The sequence below is a fragment of the Cryptomeria japonica genome, chromosome 8, assembly GCF_030272615.1.
Source record: "Cryptomeria japonica chromosome 8, Sugi_1.0, whole genome shotgun sequence".
Taxonomy (NCBI): domain Eukaryota; kingdom Viridiplantae; phylum Streptophyta; class Pinopsida; order Cupressales; family Cupressaceae; genus Cryptomeria; species Cryptomeria japonica.
The window spans coordinates 18,086,551-18,111,165 of NC_081412.1; the positions used below are offsets into that span (position 1 = coordinate 18,086,551).

The following is a 24,615-nucleotide window of genomic DNA, read 5'->3' on the forward strand; positions in this document are numbered from 1 at the left end:
GATAGAATTGATTTAGATGTGATCGATTGATATAATTGATAAGGTTGATTGAGTAAAGAACTAACAGATTTGTTGATATCAAGTTGCGGGAAGATTCAGATATGCTGATGTTGGTTCTATTGAGGAGGTAACATAAATTTTACGTTGGGTCGACAATATCTAGAAAGAGATGAATCATCAGTCTGATTGTGTATACACTTATGATGATACCTTGATGATTCCTGCGATAGATTTGACCTTGGATAAGATGAGCTTGCGGGATCCAATGCAAGAATGAAATGCAAGCTAAATGAAAATGAAAATGCAAAGCTATGGTTGGACCAGTCATTGGGTTATTGTGTTTTGTCATCATTGAGCTTTTTAAAATGTGAGAAGTGAGTGCAAACATCGATGGTATAATTAAACCATGATGACCTAAGCACTACTTTCTTGGATTTTGATATTGCAAGTTATCACAAGCATCGAGGTATAATTGAACCAAGATGACCTGAGTGTTGCTTGCATAAAATAGACAGTATTAACCATTTCAATACGCAAATCAGAAATGTCTTCGATGATACTCTGATGATCAAGTCCTTAGACAAATTTGCACATATTAATGATTAATTTATAGACAGTAGACAAGCAAAATATCATGTTCCTTCCTTGTTCCTCTAGTCAGAGACATCCTGGAGTCACTCAGAAATCATGATAGCGAAAATCAAGATAGAAAAGCTGAACAATCTTGTTAAAGTCATTATCCAAAAGATACCATCCATTGAAAAGTGTGTGATGTGCTTAGACTGACATGTGATAGTTTGATGGTTGAAAATTTGATCTTGTGTTCAATGTTGGATGTGTCTCAGTTTTCTCTTGATAAGAGTTGCCTGACTATTGTTCTTCCTGTTTGATTAAGCTCAAAACGAGGAAAATTTTTGCCCCCAGCTAGGTGCAGGATTTTGCCCCAAGCCTAGAAACAAATTCATTATGATATACCCAATGACCCAAACCATGGTGAGAAGCCACCTGGGATTCTTGCATATGTACAAAGGCTTTATTATGGATATGAACAGTGTTGATGGAAAATGAATGCAAGCAGAAGGATGCATGAACTAATAGATGGAAGAGCTAGCTGACAAATAGCGCCTGTTTGCCAGGTCTTCACCAACTATTTTTATTGCACTTTTTCTCATATTTGATTTTATTTATTTTTCACTATTTTTGGATTTTTCTGCTTTTTCACTGTTTTTGGATTTTTCTGCTTTTTCAGAGTTTTTGGATTTTTCTTCTTTTTCAGACATAAAACTTCTTTAGATGTGTGCTATTGATGGGTTCCTCGAGCTGATACCCGTCCTGTGATAATAGCTGATATGCTCCTGACCCAAATACTGGTGTGACCACAAACAAACCTAACCGGTTTGGTTCAAACTTTTCTTTCTTTTCTTGATCTAACTGGTTTCGTGGATTCTCCTTTAGTACTAGTTCCCCAACTTGAAAGACTCTTGGTTTGACCTTGTGATTATAACTTCAGCACATTCTATGTTGATATACCTTTAAATGATCAAAGGCATTTTGTTTTCGTTCATGGATCAATTCTAACTCCTACAATCTAGATACTCATTGTTCTTCATCTAGGATAAGACCTTTTAATGATACTCGTAGAGAAGGTATCTCTACTTCTATTGGTAGTATTCCTTCTAATCCATAGATAAGAGAGAAAGGTGTGGCACCTGTTGGTGTGCATATACTGGTACGATAGGCCCATAGAGCATGGTTCAATTGAATATGCCAATCTCTTCCAACATCATTCACGGTCTTTTTGAGGATTTTCAGAATGGTTTTGTTTGATGCCTCTACTTGCCCATTCCCTTGTGGATAGTATGGTGTTGAAAATCTATGTTGGATCTTGAATTTCTCACATAGTTCTTGGACATCCTGATTCTTGAATGGTCGCCCATTATCAGTGATAATGGTCATGGGTATTCCATACTGACACATGATGTAGTTCAAGATAAATGCAACAATTTGTTTTCCTATGATATTGATGAGAGGTACTGCCTCAATCCATTTTGTGAAATATTTTGTAGCTACAAGGATGAATTTGTGACCATTGGATGAAGAAGGATTTATCTTTCCTACTAGATCAAGACCCCATTAGCAGAAAGGCCAAGATGTTGCCAAAGCATGAAGTTCTTGTGCTAGTGCATGAACCAAATTTCCATGGATCTGACATTGTTTGCATGTTCTAGCTATCTGAAAAGAATCTCATTCCATAGTTGGCCAATAATAGCCCAAGCTTATATTTTTTTGAAAGGGTAAGACCACTTGAATGAGTGCTACAAATGTCGTTATAAAATTCATTTACGGCCTTCTCGAATTCATCTTGTTTGAGACATCTTAAAAGAGTATCGTCCATATCTCATTTAAAAAGGGTATCCATGATGAGAGTATAATGGGAAGATTGGCAGATGAAATTTCTCTTTTGGTTTTTTGACAAGTTCGGAGGGAGGGTGTTATCATTCAGGTATGTATAAATTTGGCCATAGTGGGAGGAATTATGTCCAACAAGGTGACAAATAATTTGGGAATCAGGACAATCATGAGCAGGGTAAAACAACTCTTCCACCAGGAATTCATAACGCTCTTGATTTTCCTATGTCTGAAGGAGAGAAGAAAGTGTTGCCATGGCATCTGCTTCTTTGTTGTCATTCTTTGGAATTTGTTAAAAAGTTATTTCTACAAAGTATTTCTTGATATCATCAACCATCTTTTTATAAGGCATCAACTTTTCATCCTTTGTTTGATAATCATCATTGATTGGATTGATGACGAGCTAAGAGTCTCAAAAGACTTGAAGTTGTGTAATGTTCCATTCTATAGCCATTTTGATACCTGTAACCAAAGCTTCATATTCTACTATATTTTTGGTGCATGGAAAGCTTAATTTCTATGTTTTTAGAATTGTATGACCTTGTGGTGTGATGAATAGGATACCTGCTCCTGATCCATGTTGTGTTCCATTATTGATGTCTGCTCCTAGACTGATATTTAGGTGATGTATTATAAGATACAGATCCAACCCTGGAATGTCTACATATGACCAGGTAAAATTGATTTGCCATCTTTTGAAGGGTTCAAAATATTGCTGCACTTCATATTCTAATAGAGAGATTGTTGGATGTAGATCAATTGTGCCAATGAGAACTGCCTCTGTTGGTTCTATTAGGATAAATGACCTCTCTTGATAAAATTAAGGTAAGGTGTCAAATCTCCCATCTTCCGGCACCTCGAGGAGGTTTTCGCCATTAGATGCGTCCTTTCTTTTTACTTTTTCTAGGTCTAGTATTGCCAATAAATGGGTTTTCTGCAGTAGACCTAATATTATTTTCTTTATTTTCACTTTTGCGACTAGGAGATTTGGCACCCACTTGACTCAAAGATACATTAGCAAAATACCTAGTGAAAGTTGTTGTGGGTTTTATTTCATTAAGATATAAGGATATGGCATGGTCATTAGGAAAGGTATCAATGGTGGCATGTCTTTCATTTTCCCAGTCCATAGGTTCAGGAGGGATTAAGCATAAAGGATCCTCATGTTGAATTATGTCAAAGATATTAGGGGTCAGAGATTTCAATATGTATTTCCATGTCTAGAACAACACTCTCGTCAGAATGACCTCTTGCAAGTAGCTCCTGATCATTCTCGATTAAGTCCAAGTCAACCGAATGTGATTCTAATTCAAGTGGGCTAGTTCCTAATGTTTGTCCTACATACGTGTGAACTATATCAACACCTACATCTTCTTCTTCCCTTTCAATTTCAAGTTTCTCTTGTTTGTTTTTCCATGATAGCAAATATTCTCCATTCCCTCGATCTCTTAGATGAATTTGTTTTTCCATGCTTGACAAAATTGATGCAAATGATTGTTCCTTGGATTGCGTGCTTGAAGATGCTGCTTCTCTGTTATGTGGAACAATGACCTCTTGAGCTGGTTTTAGATTACTGTAGCACTGCAATGGATTTGAGTCTACTGAGATCGTGATTTCCTGCCCATTGTTGGCAAACTTTAGGCACTGTTGATATGTTGGTGGAATATCTTGTATGTCATGTATCCATGGTCTTCCCAAGAGTATGTTGTATGGTAAGTCCAAGTCTAGAACTTGGCATGTTGTCTCTTTCTACAAAGGTCCCACTCTGATGGGTAATATCACAATTCCTTTAGAGAAACACTCTTCTTCATCATATGCTTTTAATGTGATCCTTTTTCGAGGATCAACTACATCTTAAGAACCTAGAGCATGGACAAGACTCAATGAGAAAATGTTTAAGCTAGCTCCCCCATCTATTAGGACACATTTAACGAGCATTCTATGAATGACGACTTCCATTTGCAAGTGAGCATTATGGGGATGTTGCAAGAAATCAATGCTTGGATATGAAGGAGATGAGTTTTGAATAGGATCCTCTGAAATAGGTTTGATGACCATTATGGATATCCCTTGGGGAACTTCATCTTTGGGTGTATTGTTTGGTGATGATGCTATGGAAGGTTCTTGCAAAATTTTAAGAGGTGTAGGAATAGATGCCTTTGGAAAGTCAATTTGCTTATGGGGATGAGCCATTGCTAGACATAGGTGTGTGATTTTGATCTTCCTCCGCAAAATCCCTTAGGGATCTCTTTAAGAGTTGCATAAAAGAGCCACCTTTCTTTGAATATGCATTTGAATCCTTGTGAGGTTTTGACATAGTTGGATTTTGATTTTGGACTTGTTTGATTTCTCTGATATGTTGGCTTGTTATGTCTTCTTGTATTTTTCTTTGGTATTCCATGTTGCTATGATCTTCAGCTATTTCAAATGTTTCAATTATTGTCTCTGTGCTCTAGTTAAAACGAGCATACATGTGTGTTAGATATTATGCTAAGATTCAATTGTCTAAAAGTTGTTTCGATAAGTGATCAACTGTCAATATAAATGTGATAGAGTGATATGACATGAAAAGTTGATTCAAGTGTTTAAAAGTTTGCAAGTTTTTAGATCTTCAGTTTTGGAGTGCAATGATGATGATTTTGATAAAAACCAAGTCTAATAGGAACGATATATCCCACGATGTGGGACAAGGTTGTCCTAACTAAACATTGTAGTTTCGTGATAGAGGATGATAGGTCTTGATGAGAAGCTATGTTTTGAGTGATCAGTTTATCAAAGAGGGTGATAATGCACTTTGAGATGTTTAGATCTTGAACTTGTTAAAGGTGAATAATTAAAAATCTTGAGGTGTTTATTTCTAGAATCCGATTTGACAGATGATAACTTGACCAAGCGAACCAAGGAGAAAATCTAAGCACAAAATGACAAATATCAGGTGTTTATGCTCACTGTAAATTGACCAAACAAATATGGCAGGTCTAAAAAGACATGCAAGAAGATAGCTCTGGACCGACAGAGATAGAAATTCGTACGACACCTTACACAATCCTGAATGATAATTTAGACAGGCTCATATGACAAACCAAAAATCTCACACGACAAAAGACATAAACTCGTACGAGCTTTCTCACAGAACCAGATGAGAAAAGATGACACAAAATTCTTTGCTAAGATGACTCGTACGACAATTCTCACTGGACCAGACGATAAAAGATAACGCAAAGTTTTCTACTAAGATGACTCGTATGACAATTCTCACTGGACCAGATGATAAACTAGATGCTTAATATGACAAACTACCAAACTCGTACGACAGAGGACAGAACAAAGACAAAATTTTTGTTTGGACGGATTTTTTATAGAAGAAGTTTGATGTTTTGTTTCTGTTTTCTAGTTTTAGATGTCTAATTTTTTTTTGTTTTAGGGATGAAGACACAAGAAATACATGATATGATAAGTGACCTCAAGCACAACACAGTAAATCCTAAGGAAGTTGGTTGAGAGAGAAAACCTTTGCTTGCAAACTTAGGTACACACCCAATAGCTAATCAGAATACGACTGCTGAGTCTCACGCAATGGAATCTCAATGCCATATTATCCAACTCCAAATGCTAATGGGCGCACGATATGACAAGTGTCTTGGGAGAGTTACTATCTCTCTTGCACAAAGATTATCCCCCTTTTGTTGATTAATGATGAACAGTTAGTACCAGACCGGTACTGAGAGGGGGGGTGAATCAGTACAGTCAAAAACACTTTCCTAAAACCGGTTAGATAGTAAACACTGCAAATGACTGGAAAACGGTAACACTGGTCTGAAACAGAGTACAACCGGTAAAGCTAAGAATGACTGTGATAAGAATTAATCGGTTAATCACTTAGCTTTCCACTCAACTTAATACTACACTTCCATTTCACCCTTATGCATGAATAGGTAATCTATCATCAGAAATATAATAACAGCTAGTTCAACATGATTTACCTTCAGACACAAATCACTAAAACCATCACATGAAAAATACCACACATGACACACAGATTTTTCACATGGAAACCCAACTGGGAAAAACCACGGTGGGGATGAATACCCACAAGCTGTTTTTGAACTCTTTAGAAGTTCGCTCTGTTAGGAGCCTAGTTCAGTTAAAGACTTATTACAATAGGTTCTGTTAGGAACTGATCCTGCTAGGGATCACCCGGTTAAGGGTTAAACCATGTTAGAGGTTACCTTGTTAGAGGATTTCAAGAACCCAATGAATTTGAGTCACCTTGTTAAAGGATTTACAACAAGCTGGTTAAAGCTACCCTATTAAGGGATTTTCCAACTATTGAGGTGGTTAGAGATCAATAGGTATCATAATGATTTGATAACAACACTCAATGCCAATGAAGATCCGCTTTAGTTCCTCTTCTCCTTCTGCACTCACACTCTACAGGTATCAATCCTCTTATCTAGTCTGGCAAGAATCGCGTATCTCTGCGCTTAGATACACACAACATTTGCCAACAACCTCAAAAAGAAACACAACATCGACCTTATAGGAAACAGATAGGTCGGTAGCATAAGCCCTAAACCCTAAACTTTTTAGATTAAGCAATTCAAATTGTTCAATCTTGACTGTTGAGCATATTGCATAAAATGCAATAGTCTTGAACCGATCTCAAGACATTCTCCATCGTTTGTTCTCCACCGCATTCATGGCGGCTGATAACCCATCACACGTTTTCACCATTTACAGACTTCGCACATTCCTGAGGTAGATAGGAGCAATCTCCTTCATGCAAGAACCTTCACGCGCATAAGGGTAACATGGCAACATGATTTGTTCTTCGTTATAATGGTAACTCATCACACAATGTCATTGGTTGAGTCACATAGGCTTGGAACACATCAACTGGAAACCCTGAAGTTGAGACTACCAACCGCTAGTCATACAAAGCTTTCATGTATCGGTTCCCATACCAACATATCGGTTCACCATCATACTGCTTCACTTTAGCACATATACCAGTTCACAATCATACCGCTTCACTTTAGCACATATACTGGTTCACAATCATACCGGTTCTCTTGCCAATTGCAAACTTCAATACACTGGTTCACTCTTCAGCATATTGACATCAATGACAACATACAATGTCATCATGTCTTCATACTACCGGTTCACATAATGCCAACACCTTTCAAAGGTGAATCAGGTAGCTTCTAATTTTAATCAAAACTAGTAAGGGATTCGTTCAGTGCGTCGGGGTATAAACTCAATTAAGAGGTCTCCCAGCCTTGAAAACCAAGGTTTGATATACCTGAAGGTACGGAGGAGAGCTATTCCCGAGCACTGCTGTTGACTTGATTTTCATCAAATCACGTCTATTTTATAGAGGGTTGGAGTACTTGGTGTTAGCCATTCCCACTTGGGTTGTTCCCCTCTCATCGACCTTAATGGCTTTGGCCTTATAGGCTCCTCAAGAGGGCAAGTCCGCTAAAGATATGCACTATTGAAAGCAAAAGATGAGTTTGGCTTTCTAATCACCTAATAAAGGTAAGAGCATAGTCGCCTATCATCAAAACACATAAGACATGTTTGTTCATTTCCATTAGCAAAATAAGTGTGCCTAGAAAACTTAAAGAAGACACACAATTTGGTTGAGTCCTCCTAGACAACCTACAAAACAGATACGTTAGTAGTCATGATGTGTTTTGATGAAATGAAGCTTTGACAAGTATAATATTTGACAATTGTCCTGCAAAAACTAGTTAGGCTGCCGAAAAACTCACAAACAGACCAGGGTTAACATTAGTAATAATCAAGTTGAAGCATGAAAACCTTAAAATGCAATCTATTTTGAAAACACAAAAGAAAAAATTCGTACAACAATTCTCACCTGATCATACGAGGGCACAAAGGAGCTTGTACGAGATAGAAAGGGAACTCATATGAAATTCTGAATCAGACCCGGCCAGAAACCTAATAGATTAAAAATTTGATGATGTTAAGAGGCAAAAAATGAGATTTCTGGCCCCACAGTGGGCGCCAAAATGTCATGCTTGTGAAGTGTAATACGTGCAGCTGCAACACAAACACTCAATAGATCATTACAAGCATGGTTAGAAAATAATAAACAAATAAAAGATGAACCATGACAAAGCGACCTATCGGCTCCTAAGAGATGCGAGTATGGATTTTCTTTCAGATCTGGATAAGAAATCCCAGTGACTTGACTACACCTAGATGGAGGATTTGAAATGATAATGATCTGCAAGCTAGATGAGATCGATAATGCTAGATTGATCCAAGAGACTAATTAAGCTAATAATATGCATGATTAAGCAATGATGATGATGCAATTAAGCTAGAAAAGAGATTGATTAAGCTACATGATTTAACACTTATAATAGAAAATGATCAAATTAAGCTAATGCAATTGCCTATAACAATGCTCAAATGATATGCCTATAATAACAATGCCTAAATTGATAATGAGATGGGATCCTTTGTGCTCCAAAATGGGGGATATTTATAGGATTTCCAAGGCTAGGGGTGAGGTGGCAGGAATCAACGGTCAAGATTGAGTCTGAAGATATCAAGGGTGAAATTGGAGGAGGCTGGAGAAGAGGTTGGAGGAAGGGACACTTGTCATCTCTGTGGTGACAAGTGTCAAGAAGCCTTGCTCATGAGAGGGAAAGTGTCCAAGAGAGAAGACATCTAGCCAAAGTGCCATGTGCCCTAAGGGAAGAATATCCACACCATAGGAGGTTAAGATAAGGAGGTTAGAATGTGCAAGATAGGATAGGGTTAGGCAAACCCAAGGTTAGGTGGAATGGGTTAGGTTAGAGGGATGGCTAGGTTAGGTGGTTATAAGTTAAGAGGCATGTGGGTAATTTGAATTTAAAAATTATAATAATAAGAAAGACTAATTAATTTTCAACAACTCATAAATTGATTTGTTTTAATTAATTAGAGGATTAGAAGAATTGATTAAAATGGGGGGGAGGATTAATTAATTTGAATTAATTAATCAAAAGGGACTATTGAAATGAACCTATTAAATAAATCCTTAGATTTATTAATAAGTAGATGAAAGGGAGAATTTAATCAAATTGCTAATGAATTCAATTAAATTAGGAAGGGGGATTAATTAAATAAATGCTTATTTAATTAATTATCTTCACACCATTTTTAGGTGTATACAATTATTATATTACATTATATATTATATAATTTATTTTTTAATTTAAAATTATCTATAAAAATTCAGATATCCGATTTTCTTAGGTGTTTACCATGCCAAGGTGTACTGACACCTAGGCCAAGCAAAAATTCAACACGGATTTTCGCATTTTTAGGCGAGTGGAGAAGGCTATTTTTTTCACATCGCCACTTTTTGGCCCCCCATGATCCCGCACTAACCCAATACTTACAACCTAAATTGTTAAGTTGTGCATGAGGATGTAACTAGCATCAAACAATTTGACCATTTGTGATGAATAAATTTGTTTGTTAAGGGTACTACCTCAACACTTGGTTGTGATGGATCATTGTGATATACTAAATATTAGTGCATTATAATTAAGGATGGAGTGGTTGGCATCTATCCTCACAAATGGGTCAATGAAATTTGAACAAAAAAATTAGTGGATATGCTAAAACTAGTGCATGTTTTAGCATTCTTATATGTGATACTTTTTTGATACATTATTTTTTAATTTTTTAATTTTTCTATTATGTTAGTTTCTATATTTTTCATGTTTTGTGGATAGAACACACAATTGCATTTGTATAATGTTAGTGTCAAAATCTACCTATTTGTGTGCATGTGTGATACATAACACCTAGTTATAGATAAGATTATATGAATTTATAAAAATGCATGCATATAATTAGAGATAACCATATATAGACTATATTTAGGGATACACATTTTAGCATACATGTGACTTGAAGTTTACTATAAGAAATACTACACTATATTTAGGTTTGTGCATGATTTTTTATATATTTTAAGTGGTGCTAGAGTGCAAGATCCTATGTATACCTCATAACTACAGTTATTTTAAAAATCATTCCATCCACTTCTTATCACAATTTTGATTTGTAATATTAAAAATTGTTCATCCTTTTTTAGTAAACAAATGTATGGACTAGCTTAGCATGAGGATTTATAGTGTGCATGGCACAATAGAAGTAGAAGAGATCCATATGCTTTAAAATTTACTAGGAGATATAATAGATTCCATGTAAAAATCAAATGCAAAAAAAGACAAACCAGATGCAAAATAAATTACAAACAAAATGCAAAACATGAAAAATACTAAGAAGAATAGGTAACATGGAACCTAGATGTGATGTGGATGGTGATGTAGCTCATCGCTCTCTTGGGGTTTGGCTCATCGTTTTCAAGTGGGTTTTGGCTCTCGATGTCAAAAATGACAATGAAACTGTTATTTTTGACAATTATAAACTCTTTATAAAAAATATTAAAAAATGGGTTCATGTGAAGGGGTTATTTGAACGAATCCATTCTTTATTAACAAAAAAAATTGATTGATAGGCTTTTGAGTGAACCCTACGTGGAGAGTGGGTTCGCTTGAAGGGGGGTGTTCAAGTAAACACCCCAAGGATGTTCGAAAAAAAGTATCCCTTTGTTTGAAGGTGTTCAAAAAATTGTTAGCAATTGACAAGTTTTTTTCATGAGAAAAATTGTAACTCAGTTATGTGGGATGACCCTCTATTATAGTCAAGTTGTTTAATTTATTTTTTAGGTATGCATTTCATAAAATATCCTCAATATCTATAATTATTATAACAATTGAAATCATCTTCATTATTAGAATTTATCTCATGTATTTGAGAAAGCTTGTGATTAATTTATACATATAAAACATACCAATAAAGTATCTTATAGAATTTCTCAAATTTTAATGTTATAACTATCTCACTAAATAAAAATATTCAATTATGTTTCTCTATTTTTTGACAATTGTAGTACAAAATTTAAAATATAAGCCTCATTCTTATGGATTAAACCAAAAAGAAACGAAAAAAAAAAATTTGGAAAAAAAAAAAAATTAAAAGAAATTAAAGGTTGAGCAAAAGAAAATATCAAAAACTCAATCTTCTTAGGTGACTCAACTAGCTTCATTGAGGCTATTAATGCCTTGATAGCAGTGGAGCTATACCTTGATGGGAATAGAGATATCTTTGATATGGCTATAAATGCCTAGCTATTGGTTGAGCAATGTCCAAGCATGTGGCAACATGGACGGACTAGATGAATGCCTTTACTATATAGATCTATGATTGGTTGTGAGTGAACTAGTCTTTTTTTTTTTTTCCTAATGATTGATTTTTAATTGGTTATGTGAGGACGAAACTCACTAACTTGCACACATTTTCAAAAGTTCCTCTCCAACCTCTCAATATGTCAGGATGAATTTCCTTCGTGTTGAGTTTTTTTGAAAAACTTGAACTATGCAAAATATTGATTTATGGGTTATTAAGGAGATTCACTTATCTTGGAATGTGCAAGAACATTCTTCAAGAGTTTCCATTTGTTTGTGCCTTGCAACATAATTTATAACTTTTAATAAAATTAGGGAAGCCCCTTTCTTGGTGACTATCTTCTTAAGCCATTAACTTGTACAAAACTTAGTTGGAGGACCTAATGTGATTTGAAGTATTTCCAATTTGAGTTTGTTTCCTATGGTATCCCTACTAATATCTAACTAAAGGCAATGTTTCAGCTCAAGCTATTATTATCCTCTAATCACGTCTTTGCTTTACTTCATTAAATTTGATTGCTTTCTTGTGTTTGTTAGTTTTGCGTAAAAAAATAAAAAAATTAAAGTCAAAATTGATTAAACTAAGAAATGTGAATACAAGACTCAAAATTATCTTATTTAGATATTTGGTGATCTTATCATCCAAGCTATCTATCATTTTATACTTCAAAAAAATTATCAAAATTTAAATTTTTGGATGATGAAATTATTATTTAAATTTTTTAATAATTTTTATGATATACGATAAAAATTAACGAATTGTAATAACAAAAAATACAATTAAATATATTAGTACTATTTTTTTATAAATATAAAACTTAAATAAAAAATCATTTCACATACAACACCCCTTCAATTTTATAAATTTTGGTTTGCTTTTAAGATATCATATTTTTCGTCTCTTCGTTGTAGTCATCAAGTTCAACCCAATCATCGATCCTCATAAATGTAACCAGAGAAATCATCAATATAATTCTCATCAGGCTCAACCCAATCATCAATATAATTCTCATCATCATCTTTTTCATCCTCTTCATCGTCATCATCAATATAATTCTCATCATCATATTTTTCATCCTCTTCATTGTCATCAGGCTCAACCCAATCGTCAATATAATTCTCATCAACAGTATCTTCATTTTTGACGACAGTGGTCTTGGCAGACCCTCCCATTACTTTATCTCTCATCTGCCCATTCCTTTGGCAATGGCTGTGGAAATCTTTCACAGACTCATCAAGTCCCACCTCACATTTTGCAACTTCCAAGGGAATTTTTCTCTGTTGCTTCTCTTTAACCACGGCAGACACGACTTGATTACACAGCTTGCCTAGGTCGCTGAAAATAGGAAAAGCGAAAGCAAAAATATAATTAAAATGAGATTGTAAATAATTGAAGTTGTTTTCCTATTAACTTTACAAAATTACAAACTTTTATTGAATAAAAAACACATAGAGACCTGAGTACAATACAGCATAACGAGCCAGAGCCTTAAAAAACAATTCAGAGAAAGAAGCACAAGTATGAAAATACTTGATACACATTAAAAGGAAGAGAACAATTACCTAGTGCCACAACAGAAGCAAGTGTAATTTCCATTTAATCTTCAGGACTATAGGAAAGTTCCAACCACAAATCCCAATGCAAGAGTCAAGAATCAGAAGAGGATGGGAAGTCTGTTAGCAAGGGTTGTGCAGGTTATAATGCCTAGAACAAGATCTGGAAGTTAAAATACTTGATTTCATTCCAGAAGAAAAGCATCCTCGAAGAAAATAGTCCTTCCATTTTTAGTCTCAATTTCCCAGTATTTTTTCTAGGGTGAAGTATAAAATGTTGGGATGTGAAGTCCCGCAAATACATGTCATTGTCTCGCTTCTAAAAGTTCCAATGTAAACAAAATTCAGGTGATGCCCCGTAATGCAAGCCTGGAATTACGTCAGGACAACTTAGCATACTCGTATAATCGGTTGCAGAGTCCACTATATATTGGTTTGTTTGTAATGCAAAATTAGTGTTGTGGTTAATAAAAAAAATTCTTCTGTTTTGGTGGACGTAGGCAGATTGTCTAACCATGATTTTCTGTGTCTCTATTTTTCTTGCATAAATTATCATTTGCTGATCTATTTATGCTCTCTGTAAATCTTGCAACTGGTATCAGAGCTATAAGAAGATCTGTAGTTGACAGAAAATCAGCAGAAGTCCAGCCAACATAGGAGGGAGGATAGCTGTGTTGGAAGATCATGGAAGATCACGAGCAGATTTGAAGCATGCTATTGAGAAGAACAAGGTGACGCAAAAAGTCATATCCTTGCCAGTTGTGGAGGAGATCACAGAAGTCTCTTTTGATTTGTCTTGATCTTTCTCCTGTGCTTTGCACTACCTGAAGCTGTGGTAAAAACCAGTATCTTAGTCTGGACCTCTTTTGGGAGAGACCAACCATTATTATAGATGCCAACAAAGATCACTGTTTCTAGAGATGAGTATAACAAGAATCACAAGAAATGGAGAATTGAAAAAAATTTTAGGCCAAAACTTCGGAATGTGGAAATTGCATATGTTGGCATTGTGGTAAGGAGGGTCAATTGAAGAAAAATTGTCGGACTTTCCAGAACAAGAAGAAGGTTGAAAATCAATCTAAAGATAATGAGTTAAATACAACTTCTAAAGAAGACATGCTAATTATCTTATTTTATCTTCAATTGAAGTTGCTATAGATGCTTGGATACTTGACTCAGGAGCATCGTTTTATGCAACGTCTTCACGAAACTGTTTTAGAAATTACAGAGCAGGTAATTTTGGTAAGGTTTATCTTGATCATGACGAACCTTCTAATATCACTCGAAAAGGAGATGTTCTATTGAAGATGAAGAATGGTAACATTTGGTTGTTGAAATATGTGAGACATGTTCCTCAACTTAGAAGGAAACTAATTTCAGTCGGGCAATTAGATTCTCTTGGATATAATGTTACGTTTCGAGCAGAAGCATGGAAGGTAACAAAAGGAGCATTGGTCATAGCAAGAGGAAGCAAATCTGGTACATTGTATGTACCAGATGGTCAGATTGAAGTGGGAGAAACAATGGCAGTCGTAGATAGCACAACAGAACTTTGGCATAAAAGGCTCGGACACATGAGCCAGAAGGGTCTTGAGATTTTGAAGGATCAACTTCTAGGTTTGAAAGTAGTGGATATGAAGTTCTGTAAACATTACATCTATGGAAAGCAAAAGAGGACAAGATTATCTAAAAGGGAACACAAGATGAAGACACGACCATTGGAGCTAGTTCATTTGGGTGTCTTCAAACCCACAAAAGTAGCATCTATTGGAGGATCCATTTATTTTGATACTTTTTTGGATGATTGCGCTAGGAAGGTTCAGGTTTATATGATGAAAAAGAAGTTTGAAATTTTTGGCATATTTAAAACCTTCAAAGCACTTGTTGAAAACCAAACTGGTTATAAGATTAAAAGTTTTAAAATTAACAATGGAGGTGATTGAAAACCAAACTGGTTATAAGATCAAAAGTTTTAAAACTAACAATGGAGGTGAGTATTGTTTGAAAGAATTTGATTAATATTGTGCAAAAAATGGTATTTAGAGAATCAAGATTGTTCTCTTACACCACAAGAGAATAGTGCTACAGAATTATTAAATAGAACAATTATGGAATGAGCACATAGCATGCTCTCAAATGTAGGACTACAAAAAGAGTTTTGGGCAGAAGTAGTAAATACATCAGTAAACCTAATTAATAGAGCACCATCCACTCAGCTAGAATTTTGAGTTCCAGATGAAAAATGGTTAGGTAAGTGTAGCATCCTAAAATTGTGACACTTGCAATTTCGACTGCATTTGGGTCTTCGCGATGGCGATGCAACACGGAACCTGAATGGAGACCCCGAAACTTGTTCATGACATCAAAAACTGCATTTTTCAGCACCCTGGCCTGATCCTCCTTGCACCCTGCTGTCCGTGGAGGTGGGACCATGGCACCCAGCGCCCTGGTCCCTGGCCCTATTTTGGGCCCGGTCTCTTATGGGGCTTCGGGTCTTTTAATTTGCAAATTGGAAAATATTGTTTCCTGGTCGGCCTAAGATCGGAAAAATCAGTTTATCAACCCTAATTGGCAAGTATATAAACTACATTTCCTCTCCCATTTTGGTAGATGGAAAAAAGGCGGAAGCGATATTCAAACATTCAAGCATTCCTTCAAGCAATTGATCATCCTAAGTCTCCATTCAAGGCTAAGTGTTGCATTCAAGACAAGGATTCAACCATTGAAGAGGAGATCACTTACAACATACAACATACAACAACATTTACACCTTCGCATCTAAGAATACAAACATTCTTACAACAAGGTATCAGTACTTGTTTACATTACAAACATTTACATTTACAACATTCTCATTTCTTGGTTAATTCCAAAACCGGGGTTTGACCTAAGGGCAAACCCCTAATCCCTAACACCCCAATCATCCTCTCTTTTCTGTGTGTAGGTTGTAGGTACGCGGCTGTAATTGAAGATCTGGAATCCTTGTGCAGAGACGAACAGATCCCCCTTCGTTTCGCGGATTTTTCGGAGGACCGTGTGCACGTTGGGCGCCATCGTCCCGTCAACTTTCGCTCAAATTTGCAGGACAGCACTGTCTCGACATTTTACTGCTAATTCCAGGTCCGCAGCTTCATCCTATATTCCTATCTCTGTTTATAAGCGAATCTTTCTCACTTCACATGCATTCCTAGCTCAATCCTTCTATCTACATTCTTTACAAAAGAGGGTATCCTTGATGTCTCAACCCTTGAAACTCATTTAAAATCCAATTTTGCATTGTGTGGGATTGGATCTTGTGGGTTTCAACCCCTCTTTTGAATGTAAAGTCTCCCCTAAGTGAAAACCGTCAACCTTAGTGACCTCCTTTCTCTCTCCTTGGAGTGGTGGGGGGAACACTTAGGGTTCGCTCGCGATTTTCTAAAAGTAGGCCTATACCTCTTCGTCATGATGGACTTGGTCTCCTTCCTAAACCAAATATTCCTCCTTTATACGGAGCAGTTCCTCCTCCTTCCTCTTATGGAGAGAAGAGACCTTCCTCTTCTCCTATTATCCAGCCTAAGAGACCACAACCTAAACACCCAAGTGATAAGGATGAGAACATTCCTCCTCCTTAATCTTCTCCATTTCCTACTAAAACTAGACGAAATCGTTCTGTGCGTGAACGCCGACGAAAGCGTCGTCTTAGAGCTCAAGCAGCTGCTTCTCAAACTTTGCAATCTCCAAAAATACCTTCAACAAGCATTATTCCATTTTCTCCAAAATCTCCTAAACATAAGATGCATGATGGTTTTGATCCCGTGCGAGTTAAAGATCCTATTTTTATAAATCTTGATGATGATATGGATGAAAATGTTATTCATGATGAAAATGTTACTTCTCTTGCTTCTGATAGTGAATATGAATATATTGATGTTGATAACCATTTATCTAACGAATTTTCTAAAGCACCTATCCTAGCTCCTAGACAAGAACAACATGGCTTGGAACATGAACATAGCCCTTGTTTGGATCTTGTGATAGCTCCATCTGCTGTGTTGAATGTTCCTCCTCTAGCGTGTTTCCTGCCTTCCTAAAATATTGATCAGCAAGATCGGGGGGTAGATGACGTACTAGACTAGTTTCATTAGCATAGCAGATTCTCTCCTCCTCTCTTTTGTTACTTCTTCTATGTGTTATTCTCATTCTTCTATTTGTTGTCCTTAGTGTTGTCTACTTGAGGACGATGCAAAGCATTGAAATCTCTTTTGGTCTCTCTCATGTTGACTCAAAAGACACATGTGTTCCCTTCTTCTAGGTGACCTTCCTTGATTGGGGAATGAAGAACAATTATGCATACATACATATGATATACATGAATTATCATACAGCATATTGACCTCCAGGAAAGCGAAGTCACCTCGTGATTCGTGTTTTGTGTCTATTATCCTTGGGTTTATCTCACACTTGGGGGCTAAATCTTTGTGATAACGTGCTCCTTTCCCTTCTCATTTCTTATGTGTATCACTACCTTAAAGAAATCACCCCCGTTGAGGCATGTGCGATCGCTTTAATGTAGGGGGGCATACACCCCGTCTATCCCTTCAGGATACTTGAAAATTTCTTGGCGAACTTAGCTTTGTCTTGAAAATTTTTGGTATTTCTCTTGCATGACTTATAGTGAGGGAACCTTGCTACTGATAGTCATGGTTCTCCCTCGTGATCTTCCCTTTTACTTTGTCAGTCGAAGTCGTAAGATCCTTAGTCCACTGGGGGCTTGGTGTATCTTGCCTCCTTGACGTAGTGAAAGTCTTTCAATGTTGTGTCATTGTACTTTACCGGAAGTATGAGCGTACACTTATACTCCCGCTAAAGTGGGGGCTAAATGTAGCATCCTAAAATTGTGACACTTGCAATTTCGACTGCATTTGGGTCTTCACGATGGCGATGCAACACGAAACCTGAATGGAGACCTCGAAACTTGTTCATGACATCAAAAACTGCATTTTTTAGCACCCTGGCCTGATCCTCCTTGCACCCTACTATCCCTGGAGGTGGGACCATGGCGCCCAGTGCACTGGTCTCGCAGGACCATGGTGCCCAGCGCCCTGGTCCCTGGCCCTATTTTGGGCCCAGTCTCTTATGGGGCTTCGGGTCTTTTAGTTTGCAAATTGGAAAATATTGTTTCCTGGTCGGCCTAAGGTCGGAAAAATCAGTTTATCAACCCTAATTGGCAAGTATATAAACTACATTTCCTCTCCCATTTTGCTAGATGGAAAAAAGGCAGAAGCGATATTCAAACATTCAAGCATTCAAGCATTCCTTCAAGCAATTGATCATCCTAAGTCTCCATTCAAGGCTAAGTGTTGCATTCAAGATAAGGATTCAACCATTGAAGAGGAGATCACTTACAACATACAACATACAACAACATTTACACCTTCACATGTAGGAATACAAACATTCTTACAACAAGGTATCAGTACTTGTTTACATTACAAACATTTACATTTACAGCATTCTCATTTCTTGGTTAATTCCAAAACCGGGGTTTGACCTAAGGGCAAACCCCTAATCCCTAACCCCCCAATCATCCTCTCTTTTCTGTGTGTAGGTTGCAGGTACGCGGCTGTAATTGAAGATCTAGAATCCTTGTGCAGAGACGAACAGATCCCCCTTCGTTTCGCGGATTTTTCGGAGGACCGTGTGCACGCTGGGCGCCATCGTCCCGTCAACTTTCGCTCAAATTTGCAGGACAACACTGTCTCGACATTTTACTGCTAATTCCAGGTCCGCAGCTTCATCCTATATTCCTATCTCTGTTTATAAGCGAATCTTTCTCACTTCACATGCATTCCTAGCTCAATCCTTCTATCTACATTCTTTACAAAAGAGGGTATCCTTGATGTCTCAACCCTTGAAACTCATTTAAAATCCAATCTTGCATTGTGTGGGATTGGATCTTGTGGGTTTCAACCCCTCTTTTGAATGTAAAGTCTCCCCTAAGTGAAAACCATCAACCCTAGTGACCTCGTTTCTCTCTCCTTGGAGTGGTGGGGGGAACACTTAGGGTTCGCTCGCGATTTTCCGCTTTACAGTAAGAAAATTTATTGTGATCATTTGTGTGTATTTGGATGTGAAGCCTTTGTTCATGTTCCAAAAGAAAAATGAACTAATCTTGACATGTAATATAAAACGTGTATCTTCGTTTGATATGGAGAAGAAACATATGGTTACAAGTTGTGGGATACAATTGCTAAGTGTGTCACATGAAGTAGAGATGTGATATTTAATGAAAAGGTATTGCTAAGTTTACAAGAAGAAGACACATCACCTAAGGATTATATTCCTTTAGAAGATATCGTGAATGGTAATGATGTGTTTAAATGAAAGGTGATTGGAAACTACCCACAACCACCAATGCAAATTCAAACACATGATTAGACATGAGATTTCCATGATGAAGAACATGATCATCCTGCTAGTACTTCACAAGAGTTGATTCCTCCAGTTCAAAGATCCACTAGAGAATGTAGGCCTTCAACCATTTATATAGATTTTATTCAATATTTATTACTTTTTGATGAATCTAAACCTACTATGTTTGAAGAAGCATGCGTAGATAAAGATAGCAATAAATGGATGGAAGCCATGAGAGATGAGATGAAATCTCTTAAGAGAAATCACACATGGGGTTTTGTTACCCTTCCACCCAACAAGAAAGTGTTGCAAAGTAAGTGGGTGTGTAGGTTGAAGGAAGAATCAGGTGAGAAGAAAAGATTTAAAGCCAGATTGGTGGTCAAGGGTTATGCTCAACAAAAGGGCATTGATTTTGCAGAGATATTTTCACCAGTTGTGAAAATGACCTCTATTAGAGTAATGTTGGGTTTAGTATTTGTTTATGATTTAGAATTGGAACAACTTGATGTCAACTTCAAGACAACTTTTCTTCGTGGTGACTTGGAAGAAGAGTTGTACATGAAGCAACTAGAAGGTTTTGCAGGAAAAGGTAAAGAAGCATTAGTTTGCAGACTAAATCATAGTTTATATGGGTTAAAACAAGCTCCTAGACAATGGTATCTAAAATTTAATTCTTTCATGTCTAAGCAAGAACTTTTCTAGATGTGAATTTGGCCATTGTGTTTATCCTAAGTCCTTTGATAATGGATAATTTGTATTGCTATTGTTGTATATTGACAATATGCTACTTGCACGATCTAGCATGGTTGTTGTTGAAAAGTTAAAACAATAGTTATCTAATAAATTTTCAATGAAGGATTTGGGTGCTACATTATTAGAGAGAGGAAGAAAAAGGAACTTATATTGTCATACGAGAAATACATTGGAAAAGTACTAGAAAAGGTTTAGCATGAAGGATGCCAAGGCAGTCAACACACTCCTAGTAGAGCATTTCAAATTATCTTCTCAGATGTGTCCCAAGACACTGGAAGAAAAAGAATACATGGCAACAGTGTCATATTCATCTGTAGTTGGGAGTTTAATATATGCTATGGTTTGTACAAGACCAGATATTGCCCTAGTGGGAGTGGTCAGTAGATACATGAGTAATCTAGAAAAAATTCATTGGCAAGTAGTGAAATGGATTCTGAGATATCTTAAAGGAACTTCAAACCATGTTTTGAGGTTTAGAGACGAAGATGCACAATTGTATGGATATGTTGAATCAGATATGGCTGGAGATTTAAATCGAAGATGGACTACAATAGGATATGTGTTCACATTGGCAGGTGCAGCAATTAGTTGGATTTCCAGGTTGCAAAAAGTAGTGGCTCTTTTAACTACTGAAGCAGAGTATATTGCAATGACAAAAGGAGCAAAGGAGATGTTGTGGTTGCAGAGGTTACCATCTGAATTGGGTTTAATAAACAAAAGGAATTCCTATTGTATAGTGATAGTAAAAGTGGCATTCACTTGGCCAAAATTGCAGCATTTCATTCGCGAACAAAGCATATAAAACTCCGATATCATTATATTTGAAGTGTCCTTGAAGATGGTAAGCTCAAATTCGAAAAGGTACATATGAATTTGAATCATGCCGATGCATTTACAAAGGTTGTTTCAAAAGAGAAGCTGAAATTCTATAGAGCTTGTCTTGGATTGGTAACCCTATGACAACAGGGCTTGGAGAGCAGGAGTTTTCTTGAAGCATGATCATTTACATTATTTTTGAAACTTCAAATGAAAGATTGTTGGGATGTGAAGTCCCACAAAAACCTATTATTGTCTCTGTTCTAAAAGTTTCAATGAAAACAAAATAAGTTCCACTGTAAACAAAATTCAGGTGATCCCTCATAATGCAAGCCTGGAAATACGTTAAGACAACTTAGCATACTCGGTTAATTGGTTGCAGAGTCCATTATGTAATGCACTGTTTGTAATGCAAAATTAGTGTTGTTGTTAATAAAAGAGTTTTCTACTGTTTTTGGTGGACGCAGGCATATTGCCGAACCACGTTAAATACTTTGTGTTGTTTTCGCTTATGATTTTATTTGTCTCTATTTTATCATTTGATGATTTGTTTATGCTCTCTGTAAATCTTACATAAAAAAAACTAATTGAACTACATTTTGAGAAATTTCTTATAACAAGATTTATAGAAAATATATGTGACTGGAAAGCGCCAGAGGTGTCTTACTGGTTGTGTCCGTTGAGTTCGAAGCCCTTTATCCCTGAAACGTTCTGCAGGCATTCTTTCCACTGTTGAATGTCATGACTAGGATATCTGCCCTTCTCTTCGTGTTCCCTAAATGCTTTTGCAACTCCATTTTTGATGTGGCGGAAGTCTGAAGGAGGAACATGGTAAAACAGGGGTATAATTCTAGCCTCGGTTTGAAACATTAAGCTTAGCTCAGCTAAACACCAAACAGACTCTGCATATGTTGGTGATAAGATGGCTATGTGCACTTTCGCAGATAATATGGCATTCTTTATGGCAGAAGTAAAATATTCTCCCGGTTCAGTCTCTGGAGCATCCAGATATGCCCGGATCCCAGCTTGGTGTAGACAATCGTAGAGCTGCTGGGCCAGAGTTGTTTTAACGTCTGGCCTCGATGGTTTATGAATACATCATATTGTTTTGCAGATAAAGAGGATTTTATCCTTTCGGTGGGAGGTTCAAGTATAAAAAATGGATCGCGTTCCTGGTTTCCTAGAGCAGATGTCGAAGTGGACGCCATTAACAGAAAATTGATGCTTTGTTGAAAAAGTAAAGAAATCAAGAACGGGGATTGTAAGCAGAGGTACAGAAGATTAAGTAGAGAAAGTAGAGAAAGTAGATATTCGATATGCTAGAAAACAAGCAATAATGGAGATACAAATATCCCAAGAGTGCGTCAGTGGGGAATGATTGCAGATTGTGGTCCTGCTCTTGGTGAAGTTAATTATTGAGTTTCCGCGTTCTTGCCTCGCAAGATGACAACTATAAAAAGTGAAGCTTAGCTTCGACGTTATTCCCTTGCAATAAGGGGGCCGCCCTTAAAGGGCACACACTAATTTGATGGGATGTTTATTGTTGTTCGCCCTTTCCACGTTCAATGCCATATTCAATGCGGGTTCAAATAAGAAAATAAATGTCTTTATGTATACTTCGACCAAATTAACTTTGCACAGATGTAAAGATTTCGGTGATGAGGAAAGACCTCAACAGTAAACGCTAAATAATTCTGTAAGAAACAATGTTCTTTTTAAAATTTACCATGATAAGAGAGTTTATTCTTACTAGAGGACTTCGTTGTAAGGGCACTTGTATTAGAATTAACTATATATTATTGTTAATACGGTTTTTCAATATATATTTTTAATTATATCCTTAATAAAATTTTGAGAGTTATAATGATGTTAAAATAATATAAAAAATGTAATATCATGAATTATTTGTATAATGAAGAATGTTGAAATTAATATTTTTTATTTTTAAAACATTTGTTTATTGTGTTTTCATTTATAGTTAGAACATGACAATTTGCGTCTTATTGTTATTGTTATTTTAATTTCAAAACAGCATATCTTTTTATTTAATTATTGTAAATCTTTTTTGATGAATAGGCCTTCTCGATTATATAAAAATATTAAATTACATATTCACAAAAAAAGTCCGAGGAATACAAGATCACCCTGCGAGAGTCACACGGCAAGAAGCTGAAATAAAAAAAACAAAGTTATTCATCAAAAAACTTCCTCAAGTAGCCAAAGCAGAGGCAGCCGAGGGGGGAGGATCTGGATCATCTTTCTTGCCCCATAAATCAGCGGGGCTAGGAGTCAAGTCTGGCAAGGACCAACCATCTTCAGGGTCTTTTTCTTCTTCTCCTTCCTCCCGCTTGGGAGGAAAAATAGCCAGAGGCACGTGAGGAAACTTGGAGGAGGTGGTAGTAGGCCACCCAGAGCCATCAACAGCAGCAGGAGCCAAAGTAAAAGGAGCAGCAGAAGGCCACCCCAAGGCAGAGCCATGACGCGGAGGAGAAGTCGAGCGGTGCCTTCACACATCGTCTCCCACCAGAGGAGCGGCGAGGAGCCTGGGATCGCGGGGTCTAAGAGCGTCGGGCAGAGGAACTTCGGCCATGACAGCGGCCACGGGGTGGAGTGCGATCAGTAGAAACAGAATCTGATGGCACTCTGGCAACCGCACAAGGGGCGTTGCCCCAATGCTAAAGGAGCTCCTTTAAGTGGCCCACCTCAAGAGCCACTTTATCTGCTTATACCTGAATCTGCATTAATACATTATTACAAATGCAATCTTTAGCATAAAGTGAGACATTAATATCTAAAGAGTTGTGAGTAAAAAGAACTGCATTTCTATCTTTCCAACGAGTAAATAGGATCTCCATTCTGAAAGCATGTCATATCTAGGAAAACTTGAAGGGGATTCTAGGCGAATCTCGCAGTAGAGCCATATGCGAAGAAAAGGGCTCAGTCTGAAAAGGCTAAAAAAAATCATGGATCCAACTCCAATACTATTGTGCTCTTCTACAAAACCAAAAAATGTGCATAAAAGTTTCTGGGTGACCACAAAAAGGGCACCAGGGATCAAGAACCCCCAAATACTTAAGTCTGGAACCCAAAGGCAACACCTGAAAAAGCACACACCAAGCAAAGTGTGCAATCTTGGGTTCAGTGGTGGCGGGCCAGACATCAAGAAACCCGAGTCTCTAGGATTTTTGAGAAGACTGCAAGTGCCACCGCTCGTTAAGAATATGGACCATAGGCAAATGAGGAACCAACCAGAGATAACCCAAAATGGGTTTGTAGTTGGTGAAAGGAGTCCAAGGATACCACTTCCAATCCTTCCACCAAGGTCTGTCAGACTGAATGCTAAGCTTATGTAACAAATATGAGGATAAGTTCGAAATCAGCAGGTCATAAGTTTGTCGATCAGGTC

The 24,615-nt window shown here is 36.9% G+C and overlaps 1 protein-coding gene across 2 annotated transcripts; it reads right to left on the bottom strand.

Moving 5' to 3' along the window:
• Window positions 1–12,465: 12,465 nt before the first annotated feature.
• On the bottom strand, window positions 12,466–22,632 carry LOC131060371 (phosphopantothenoylcysteine decarboxylase subunit VHS3). 2 transcript variants are annotated; one of them, XM_059209999.1, is made up of 3 exons: window positions 21,877–22,632; window positions 12,980–13,026; window positions 12,466–12,865 (listed from the first exon to the last, which is right to left on the bottom strand). In XM_059209999.1, the coding sequence occupies exons 1-3, from the start codon at window positions 22,077–22,079 to the stop codon at window positions 12,621–12,623; spliced, it is 495 nt and encodes a 164-aa protein (XP_059065982.1). In that variant the 5' UTR covers window positions 22,080–22,632; the 3' UTR covers window positions 12,466–12,620. The 2 variants fall into 2 exon arrangements, with proteins under 2 accessions (XP_059065982.1, XP_057849547.2); XM_057993564.2 differs by having other exon boundaries at window positions 12,466–13,026; window positions 21,877–22,629.
• Window positions 22,633–24,615: the final 1,983 nt, after the last annotated feature.